The following is a 12,082-nucleotide window of genomic DNA, read 5'->3' as shown; positions in this document are numbered from 1 at the left end:
TTGGATAAGCACTATACCGATAGAGTTTGGATAAGCACCATAATGATACAGAGTTTGGATAAGCAACATATTGATACAGAGTTTGGATAAGCACCATTCTGATACAGAGTTTGGATAAGCACCATAATGATACAGAGTTTGGATAAGCACCATTCTGATACAGAGTTTGGATAAGCACCATTCTGATACAGAGTTTGGATAAGCACCATTCTGATACAGAGTTTGGATAAGCACCATTCTGATACAGAGTTTGGATAAGCACCATATTGATACAGAGTTTGGATAAGCACCATTCTGATACAGAGTTTGGATAAGCACCATACTGATACAGAGTTTGGATAAGCACCATACTGATACAGAGTTTGGATAAGCACCATACTGATACAGAGTTTGGATAGGCACCATAATGATACAGAGTTTGGATAAGCACTATACTGATAACTGATAACCACGTTATTTTCGCAGTGACTTCATTACGCGTTTTTGTGTTTTACGATTTTTTTACTGTGATTTCTTTGCTCGATTTCTCGTCCTTGGGTAATTCGGGATTCATTTGATATTTTTGATGATACAAGGAATGGAAAATCGATACGCGAAACTTAATCGTACGCCATAATAAGAAGATAAAAACTTTATATATTAAATGACATGATTGGTATATTGATCAATCAATATCATAAACTTATCATAAAACACGAAGATGGCGCCCTTATCGTTTGCTGGGTCTAGACGTTTCCAAGAGAGTTTTCGAAAACAACATTCTTAGATGAAATTTTAAACATTAGTACAAATTAAAATTGATGCATACTGTACCAAGGTAACGTGCAACACAACATCAAGACGGCGTTATTCCTATTATGAAGCTTGGTTATCACTAAGGATGTTTCAAAGTTCTACCAAAGTGTATTCCGTGGATGGGGTATATACATGTGGTCCGTGCATGGAAAATACTACATACATCAAAAATAGCTTAAAAGGTATTTTCTTCACATTCTAAATAGCATAGCAAAAATGAAAATAAATCGGAAAGCTATACACATATCAACAGATAACATACAATTTGCATGTCAGTTTGACACCGACATTTGAAATAGAAATATATTTTAGATAGAATACCTTTATTTCGTTATACTAGTAGATCATAATAGGTTGATGCTATTATTCTACCACCAAATGGATATCATGTTCACGTGAAGGATGAGGCACCGTTTACGGCATTAATACTAAAATACAGCATTAAAATAAGTGATACTGATAATCAATGGTCAATATAAACGGAAACCAGATTTACTTCCCTTTGATCACACGTTTGGTGTGGTTTGGACCCCTGCACGTCAGACTCCGGTTGTTCGACTGAAATAGTTTAGCCAATGAGCTAATCACACATTATTGGTAGATTATGGCGAGATACAATACGGGGAATGTTCGGATAATTCCGGGTGAGTATACTAATACATTATAGTACGATTTTCTTATTTCATCTGGATCCCCTCATAAACATGCAACAAAGAAAAGACTAAGAAACTCATACATACTATATCCCATTCGCATTTTTACCGAGGCATATGTAATCTAAATTTCTTACGTGAACGATTTTAAGCATCATTTTTATTAGCATCAAACATGTTAATTGGTATTTCCAATTTATAGCAATGAACCAGTTCATCTTCCGGCGATAGAAGTCGAATGTTAATTAGGAGACTTATGAAGCATAATCAATATAGAATAATGATTCGTTTATGTATCCATCATAAGACTACATGTAAACAGAATTCTAAGTTGGAAAAGATAACAGTAAAAAGATAAATAAATTTTGCACAATTACTTGGTAAAGCAATTTAGAAGTCTTGAAAAATAATAATAAAAAGCATTATCACAAGTTATTTTTTTCAAAAGACAAACTGATCAAATGTTATTTTCGGACATATTGGACTACCTTTGAAAAAGTAACATAGTATTACATACTTTAAAAACATATTATACAATTGTTTCATGCCTTTTCAGTCACCAGTCAAACCTCTTTCCCGAGGTGTTGGGACCAACCCAATGAACTGTTTCCCTCGGTCCCAACACCTCGGGAAAGAGGTTTTAACTGTTGACTGAAAAGGCATGAAAACAATTGTTTTGTAACCTGAACCGCAAACTTTAATTGAACACTGAGATTCTTGTGAGAAAGACTTTCGCCAAAACAATATCGGTATCAGGGTCATTCCGGCGCGCCGGTGTTTATGACGTCAACAATTCATTATGACTTGACCGGTCAACAGTCCAAATTACTTTATTTATATTTATTTAGAAAGTCAAGTAACAATTAATTTTTATCAATTATTACTTCTTCACTAAATTTCAATACCAATTGCAAATACACTTGATTTTGTAAGTAATTATTTCGGATGGAGAATGGGAGGGGAGATAACTCTCACAATATAAGTTGAGAGGTAGTGTTGCTTATTCCTGAGATCACAAAACGATCTAGTTGATACAAAGATTGTTTTCGCCACTCTCACATGTGTACCAGCATCAGCATTTAAGAATGTTATTTTTTTCTCCATTTTTTCAACATTTGCTTCATCATCTCAACTTTGTATAATCAATATCAATACATCACAGTCAATAGCCCTAAGCGATGACGCTTTCATTTGAAGACCTGTTTCCATCACGTGATGACCTTGATAACACGTGATCCACTTATGTTAGTCAATTTCTGGTCTTGGACCACTAAAGCGTTCTCTAATACGGTCAGTACCTCTGGTGGAATGGTGTCCGAATTGTGGTGGACGTTGGCCCATACTTCGCCTGAAAGAGGATATGGCATGATCAAAATTCTAAAACCAAGATACCGCCAATAACCGTATACGGAATTATTCTATACTGGTCTAACGGAAGCTATACCTTCTTAAAACCATTCACTGAGGAATTTCGTTTTGGATATCTCCGCCCTTTAAAAAAAGATTAAATTACTTATCAACCCCTGGAAACAATTACAATAATACCATACGAAAAATAATTTTCAACGAATTTAATCGAATAAATAGAAAATCATTAGAATAATTCTGGAAATAATCAACAAAGAATTAAAGCATCTTCAATTCCCATAAATCTAATATTAATCACAGTTGGCTTAAAGTCCTTACAACATTTCTACACACCGTACCTTGGTCAATAGCATCCCCAACACAGACTTGTAACATGAGGCCGACACCGAACTGGATGACGTCACCGCTCTTACTTCTACCAGCGCCCAGCTTACCGGAGGCAATGGCACACAGCTTGGAGTCGATCTCGTGGACAAATCCTAAAATTTACACAGCGTTTTAGCGTAGGTAAGGAAACCATTCACAGATAGTGCCAATTCGATGTTCCTTTCTTATATGGACATAGCCAAAAACACGTTTGGTAGAAGAAAAATCATTTGTAAACTTGTACAGAACAAAATGAGTCAAAATTAAGGAACAAAGCAAAATGCAGAAAAAACATCTCCACTATTTCTCATGATTTCTGCAAAAATATTACGAAGTGCTGGAAAAGACAATTATTTCCCATGATTATAATTTAACCAAATTATTGAACTTTTCCTGCAATGCAATATTATTTATGGGTATTACGTTATAAATGATACAGAAGAATAGTAAACTAATGACAAGTTCTTACCCTTATTTGTGCTTTTTAACCCTGTAACGTGTTTAGATTTTGGTAATATCGTCCAAACATCAGCCTCTGGATCACAGAGCTGCTTGGCAACATCATCTGAAGCTCCCTGTGCGACAACCATCCTTCTGAAGCAGTCCATGGCTGTCCCGTCACGTACTCTAGCCTCCATCAAACTATAAGACTCTTCTACCGTCTCGGTCAGACCAGCGCGAAATAATAGGTGACCCCCTAGTGATAGATTAAAGCAAAATAATAAAATAGAAATAAAAAAAACTTATACAATTATGAAATTATTCCAACAATGTAGAGGTTGAACAGATTGTTTTAATGGTGTTTGATATTATTTTATTTCACCTAGTGACTGTAGCTAATGACAGGATTAAATGATAAACAGACAATGTTCAACATATATAGATTTAGAACAACAATAAATATTTCCATGAATACAACACTTTTAGTATTTAAGAATCCACAAGATTTCGTGCACCAAAAAACACATTTATATTATCATCCTTCTACATACCCAATTGATAGACAAGATTCATGACGTCACTAGGGCCCTTGCCATGGAGACATTGAATCGATTCAGCTACCTCAAGAGAGTTGCCGATCGCTTGACCAATAGGATTGTTCATTTCCGTGAGGAGAGCTACTGTGTTGATTCCCAGCCCTTTTGCAATATTTACCTAGAGGTAAGGAGGATATGTTTTCAAGAGGAGAGCACGTTTTACGTCTTGATTATGATGAAGTATTTGCTATATCCTCAGGGAATGACATGCATCTATAATTACTATCTAATACAGTATGATCATCGAAGATAAAGAGCTCCCATGGTTTGGAGGTTTTGGAAGCTTTAAAACGAATTATCCTTTAGTTACGCGTGGATCAGTTGTTCACGCAGTAAAAATATGTTGTACAATTGCATAAACCAACAAAGAACTGTAAGTGTGCCACCAAAACTATTTTTCAACACTATATTTCTCGTTAACTACTCTGTCTATTTTATCCACCATTACTACTGTAAACCAACTTCGTTTGCGGCCAGTACATTTCACAATATGAACATTGGATGGACGCGAAATGACTAATAACTAAGCATTCTCCTAGAATGGTGTATGCAATAATATCACTGACGTTAAATTTACGTGATTGGCCAATAGTAAAATCAAAAGCACCATACAAAAGAATTACCATTCGAGAGCCACAAAAGAATTACCATTCGAGAGCCTAACACCAAAGCATCCTTCTCTGAATTCGTAGTTGCTCCTTTCCCGCACTTCACATCCAAAATAAGGTAATCCAAATTTTCGGCAGCCTTCTTACTTACAATGGAAGCTACAATAAACGTGAGAAAAGAAATCTAAGCCAGTAATAAAATGTTTTGGTTTTGTGTCCAACACGTGTCACAAATTTTACCCAAGAGTTTGTCTGGGATACCATACATGTATTCGACGAAAGGAATTACCTCATTATGTGTGTGTCAATTCAGGCTTACGTTGATTTATCAATCTTCAATCAATACCATAAAATTGTAAAATGAATTAAGTCTAGCATGTTACATAGGTTTGTTAAAATTTATAAGTTGAATTACTAGATTAGTAACTTACATGATATCAGTCCAACGCTCTCCACCGTTCCAGTGACGTCACGAGTAGCATACAATTTCTTATCAGCTGGTACTAGTTTATCTGTCTGTCCGACAATGCAGCAGCCAACATCTTCAAGTATTTTGGTCATGGCGGCCGTGTTGAAGGCAACACTGAACCCTGGGATAGATTCTAGTTTATCTAGTGTTCCTCCAGTGTGTCCCAGTCCGCGACCAGAAACCATTGGTACCTTAGGGACAGCACGGCATGTACATCAATCACTGTATACATCTACTGATTAATAGGGTTCTGTACTCTATCCTAATTCATCCGTTTTGTCTGATATCAATTAATTTTTGATTGAATCCTTAGGAAGATTCCATTGGGTTATAGAACTATATAACTTTCCTTGTTTAATTCTTAAACATATACTATTAAGTTAAATTCTTAAATTCTTTAAATGAAACACACAACAGACTCCAAAAAGACACATACACTCACAACATACATAGATCATACATACATATGTCCAACAACGATAAATCATGTTACCTTCATTCCACAAGAGGCTAGAATCGGTGCCAGAACGAGGCTGATTTTGTCACCAACACCGCCTGTACTGTGTTTGTCAACAATCCTCCCGCGCCAACTCTCGGGCCAGCTCATCACTTCACCAGAGTTCATCATCGCACGTGTCAGACACGTGGTCTCAAAATCATCCAGTCCTTTAAGGACAGTTGCCATTAGCATGGAACCTGCAATGACAATGACCTTCTCTGTATTAACCGATTCGATGCAATGATTTTATTGAGTATGTTTATTCAAAAGGAGAACTCTTGTTTAATTTTGCAATCATGTTAGAGGTTTTGTCGATGAAAGGGATGAATTCCTTTCCGAAACATATGGTAATATTTTCTTGATAGTTTTGAAATGCTTTGTTGTCATCTTTTAACCCACTTCAAATTATAATACTGAAATACTGCTACCCTTCTATGTCCGATATTTGATTCAAAATCTCAAAGACATAAACATAACACAATGTAAACAAATACCACAAATGACGAGTTTATGACCCCGCTCTGTATGGACCAGTGACTTCTACCAATACACACATAAATAAGCTAACTGATCTATACTTAAAGAACGACATCAGTTCAAGGAAAGGGAAATATATATTGTACACACAAAGGATAATTACCCAAAGTAATATTGAACTATATGAACTGACAGGGAGAGAAGCAGTAATACCAGTGTTATTAGCATATTTCATCAGATAATCATACCATCAGCGACCAGATGATCCGGAATGGTTATATTCATGACATTTTGGAGAACATCTGGTTTTTTTCGTTCGTTCGTAATAAGTATAGAAAATATTTAGATTTAATTTAAAATATGACACGTCAGCATTGTACTATTAACGATATTAATTTACAAAACATACATCCGTGACTGTCTCCCAAACATCAACATGCGGTTTCATCAAGATTATATATCATGATACATAATGAGTATTTGATTACCAAGTAGTGAGCCAATGATTTTCTGATGTATATATAAATTTTACAGGAGGTTCAAGCGGGCTTTAACGGTCATCTTACTACCCCGGCAATAGTTATACAGAAAATTAATTAGATATGGTGTCATGGTAGCCATCTCGATTTGGGATAAACCAGAGATGTAATAACACTTTGACCATGTCATGATCACATGTTTCAGCCAAACCACACTGATAGAACTTCAGAAGAAATTCAAAATCAGTTTTCAAGATTGCGACTGTGCGGCCATCTAGGATTTCAAATCAACCCAAAAAATAGCGACATTTTGTCGAGGCCATGTCAGAATTACTTCAGGCAATTTTCAGCAAAATCGCGCCGGAAGATCTGAATGGAAGTTCAAAATGTGCAAAATTAACTGACGGCGGACGACGAAGGATGAAGGATAATGACCTTTAAAGGGAATCAGACACTTTAGGTTAGATGGCCTAAAATCTGAAAAGGGATGCAATATATTCAAATGTTCTTTTAGTAAGAAAAAAACTTCCGGCCTTTCTGGAAGTCTACCCTATTTTCGTCTGTTTTCAAAGGTTAATGCTGACACGCTGACCTTGTAACGACTGTAGGCCCTGACATGATTAATGGTGCTAGATTACATAACATCTTTCTACACTGTTTAGATTAGCTGCAGGAGAATGCTATCGTAGCACTACAATACAGCCTATCGGTGTGCTAGGGCTCCGAATGTTCACTACTGTATTGACAGAAAAATCCAAAGATAGGAATATTTACTCATACGTCCTACCTACATAAACAGTATCTTTATTACTTATACGCTTACTCTACTCCAGCACTACACAAATATCAAAAGTAACCTTACTGCGTCTCACTGCATGTTGTAGTATACATGTAGGCTAATACAAATAGTATAAATATAAAGACTTTTAAACAATAACTAAAAGACAAGAACAATACAGAAAGTCTCAATTGTTTTCATACTCTATGAAATGGCGAATAACTCTTGAATCTGATTTTGGCAGCATGACATTGACATTTATGATATAACCAGTGATGCGGCGTGGTGGAGTGTTGTATGTTGTGGATAGCGTGAATTAAAATATCTTTTTCCACCATCAGTAAAACCTGTCTAGCCACCACCAGTATAACTGTCTAGCCACCACCATCAGTAAAACTTGCCTGGCCACCACCATCAGTAAAACTTGTCTAGCCACCTCCATCAGTAAAACTTGTCTATCATGAGCCACCACCATCAGTAAAAACAGTCTAGCTACTACCATCAGTAAAACTTTTCTAGCCACCTCCATCAGTAAAACTTGTCTAGCCACCACCATCAGTAAAACTTGCCTAGCCACCACCATCAGTAAAACATGCCTAGCCACCACCATCAGTAAAACTTGTCTAGCCACCTCCATCAGTAAAACTTGTCTAGCCTGAGCCACCACCATCAGTAAAAACTGTCTAGCTACTACCATCAGTAAAACTTGTCTAGCCACCACCATCAGTTAAATTTGTCTAGCCACCACCATCAGTAAAACTTGTCTAGCCACCTCCATCAGTAAAACTTGTCTAGCCTGAGCCACCACCATCAGTAAAAACTGTCTAGCTACTACCATCAGAAACTTTTCTAGCCACCTCCATCAGTAAAACTTTAGCCACCATCATCTAGCCACCACCACCATCAGTAAAACTTGCCTAGCCACCACCATCAGTAAAACTTGCCTAGCACCCACCTACCACACATCATAAAACTTGCCTAGCCACCACCATCAGTAAAACTTGTCTAGCCACCTCCATCAGTAAAACTTGTCTAGCCTGAGCCACCACCATCAGTAAAAAATGTCTAGCTACTACCATCAGTAAAACTTGCCTAGCCACCTCCATCAGTAAAATTTGTCTAGCCACCACCATCAGTAAAACTTGCATAGCCACCCCCATCAGTAAAACTTGCCTAGCCACCTCCATCAGTAAAACTTGCCTAGCCACCACCATCAGTAAAACTTGCCTAGCCACCACCATCAGTAAAATTTGTCTAGCCACCACCATCAGTAAAACTTGCATAGCCACCCCCATCAGTAAAACTTGCCTAGCCACCTCCATCAGTAAAACTTGCCTAGCCACCACCAGTAAAACCTGTCTAGCCACCACCATCAGTAAAATTTGTCTAGCTACTACCATCAGTAAAACCTGTCTAGCCACCACCATCAGTAAAATTTGTCTAGCCACCACCATCAGTAAAATTTGTCTAGCCACCACCATCAGTAAAACTTGCCTAGCCACCACCATCAGTAAAACCTGTCTAGCCACCACCATCAGTAAAATTTGTCTAGCTACTGCCATCAGTAAAACCTGTCTAGCCACCACCATCAGTAAAATTTGTCCAGCTACTACCATCAGTAAAACCTGTCTAGCCACCACCAGTACAAAATGTCTAGCCACCACCATCAGTAAAACTTGCCTAGCCACGTGCACCTCTATCAGTAAAACTTGCCTAGCCACCACCATCAGTAAAACTTGCCTAGCCACCTCCATCAGTAAAACTTGCCTAGCCATCACCTTTGTATTAAGATCGCCTATTTAGTAACACGACATACTTGTAACACATATATCTATATCGGATCTAATTGAGTGATCAATTTAAGTCAAGTAGCATAAATCAAACATTAGAAGTTTTCATTTTGAGAGCCAACATATCCAACAAATTCCAATAAGTTTACACAAATATCATTTATCCTTTTAATGGTACTGAATGTAATTTTTTTCCATAGAAACAATTTGATTTATCCTTAATAGATCATTTGGTTAGGGAATTTTGAAAGGTTTGTATAGTATTATTAGCAACTTTATTTTTTTGTCGCTTTTGATAAATGATTAATGATTAATTTCCATTTTGAAAATTTACGTCAATAGTTTTCATGGAACATGCAATGGTACTATTTCTTGATGAAATTATCGGATTATAAATTGATAAGACGCGTTCTGTTTTTGACATGTAAAATTACTCGGATTACTTATAACGTAACATGTACAATCGTAGCTTTTATTTACCCCATGTTCTATAAGAAGTTCAGAATACGAATACATTGAGTTACTTGGGAGATAAACGATTCAAGATCATGCTTAGCATACAATATATGTGCTGCTCAACATAAATCATGGATAAATGTTGAAAAGCTGCTTTAAAAACTGGATCTTAACATTTGACACAGTTACAGAAGCTGTGTGAAACAAAAGCAGACGGCCGAAATTTGAGCGTAATTGACCTTGATTTCTTATCTTGATTAATGCCCAAAATGTGGTTTCTATGTGCAGCATCTGCTACAGGGAGCTGACGTAGATTTAACATGGCCATGTTTACATACCTAGCTGCTCCTTGGCTATAGCATCGTCTACAACTCCCTGTACAAAGTATTCGATCTCCTCTTTACCCAGGGCAAGTCCGTGTCTCTTTTTCACAATCAGGTCTAAGATGGAAATTGCCTTTGGGACGTTTCTTGGTGTTGCGGCCATTCTGATCAGATCCTCTACGTGCTGTCTTGGAGTCTATTGCTGTTGTGAAATTTTCCCGCCAAAGTTTGGTATATATACACGTAGATGCATATACACACAGTAGTCCGTTATCGCGAATACAAAACAATGGTGCTAAGGCTGAGCGTAGGGCACTAGGGAGGGTGTGTGTGTGTTTGTGTATGTGTGTGTGAAGTGAAGGAGGGGGTATGAACGACTTTCGAACTGGAGATTTGCCAGATAAACCGAATCTGTCAGTTTCTGTTTATTTATCTTGTTTATTCTTACTTGTAAGGTCAGACTATACACCGTATAGTATCAAACGATTGAGTCAAAATCGGTTACATTGCTAGTTTTAAGAATTAGAGTTTTTCATATTCTAAAATCCATATACAATTTTCTGTACGAAAACAGAACAGCTTGTGAAACAGCATGTGTTCAAATTCATTTTACACATTCAGAATGCATTTATAAAATCAAAAATGTCATATCCGTGATATCTAAAATATTAGTTATCGATTTCTAATGCGTAATTTACCTTTTAACATAAACGGTGTCTCGTACATTTTAACATCATGACTTCATACTTTCAGTTAGCGGAACGTCTGGATTTACGGCATAAACTATGGTATACCTTTGCTCTCTAGTCAATCGATATAAATGTAAAGTATGTCAGGAAACTATTGTGTTCACAAATTTTAACAAATAATTGACGGCGAATGTATTACAATTGGCGTGAAAGATTGATAGAATCGTTCCTTAACTAGATGGCGTGAAAACGAAATTACGACCCGAGGGGTAATTTATAAACGTCCAACCCGAGGCTTTCCGAGGGTTGGACATTAAGGAATTCCTCCGAGGGTTGTGATTTGGTTGTCACACCCTCAAAGGTAGGGAATAATTCTTTTTCTCCTATATACAAAAGAAACAGATAATAGTCTAAAAAGAAGCATTTTCACCGCAACATGAACATGGCTCCGTCGTCTGCACATCAATATTGATGACGTTATCGACCAGCACGCCACGATCACATGGCATGAAATCATGACGTCACGTTATTGGCTTCAGGTTCAAAAGTTTAGCGCGCAATCTGTTATATCCTAGGGATGGGCAGAGAAATCTTCCACGGCTAAAACCGGTGAGAAATCAGGGAATAGTGGAAGAATAAAAGGGTCTCTTCAACAACAGCAGACGGGCTATTCATTTATACCGCCATTTTGGACGATTTTAATAGTAAATTGGAAACAGGTATTAATCATTAAAAAAGATATTTAATAGTTTTTATTTGTTTCATACATCACAATGACAAGGAGTCAAACTGGTGTAACATTGTGTACGTTACCTTTATCTGTACCCTATCACCTGTGTTTCAAGGCCGGAGGATTAATAACTCTATCTGATTTTTCTTCCTCAGAGTTTGACAATACAATGAACTTTATTTTCAAATGATGATCTATTTTTATGTCAGTTGGATAAATTTTTTTAATTGCGTATCAGATTTCACATACTCAAAACTACCATAGTCTCGTATTCCCCAGACTCTCGCCGCTGATTTACGGTTTGTGATTTTAAATCGAGGCTTACCGAAAAATCGGTAGAGATTTTTATTGGCTGATAGATACACACCCACAAATATGACGGATACAAAATTTGAAAAATGTTGTTAGTCACACTTAAACAAAGAAAAACAGATTTTTCAGTTAACAAAATACAAATCACCTTTCTTCAGGATAATGTTATGCACGAAGAAGATGTATTGTACTTTTCGTCTTCTGCCGTCCGTGTTTGTTTAACGTTTAAACGCGCCCTCTACCGGTCGCAAAA

General features: G+C 36.9%; 1 protein-coding gene across 1 annotated transcript; it reads right to left on the bottom strand.

Moving 5' to 3' along the window:
* Nucleotides 1-1,534: 1,534 nt before the first annotated feature.
* Nucleotides 1,535-10,404, bottom strand: LOC138304726 (thymidine phosphorylase-like). The gene is made up of 8 exons (XM_069244974.1): nucleotides 10,114-10,404; nucleotides 5,790-5,992; nucleotides 5,259-5,487; nucleotides 4,868-4,986; nucleotides 4,175-4,337; nucleotides 3,652-3,879; nucleotides 3,155-3,295; nucleotides 1,535-2,796 (listed from the first exon to the last, which is right to left on the bottom strand). The coding sequence occupies exons 1-8, from the start codon at nucleotides 10,259-10,261 to the stop codon at nucleotides 2,657-2,659; spliced, it is 1,371 nt and encodes a 456-aa protein (XP_069101075.1). The 5' UTR covers nucleotides 10,262-10,404; the 3' UTR covers nucleotides 1,535-2,656.
* Between the last annotated feature and the right edge of the window lie 1,678 nt (nucleotides 10,405-12,082).

This window comes from Argopecten irradians, chromosome 1 (assembly GCF_041381155.1).
Source record: "Argopecten irradians isolate NY chromosome 1, Ai_NY, whole genome shotgun sequence".
Lineage (NCBI taxonomy): Eukaryota > Metazoa > Mollusca > Bivalvia > Pectinida > Pectinidae > Argopecten > Argopecten irradians.
The sequence above is the reverse complement of the archived record's forward strand: the minus strand, read 5'-3'. Positions and strand labels throughout refer to the sequence as shown.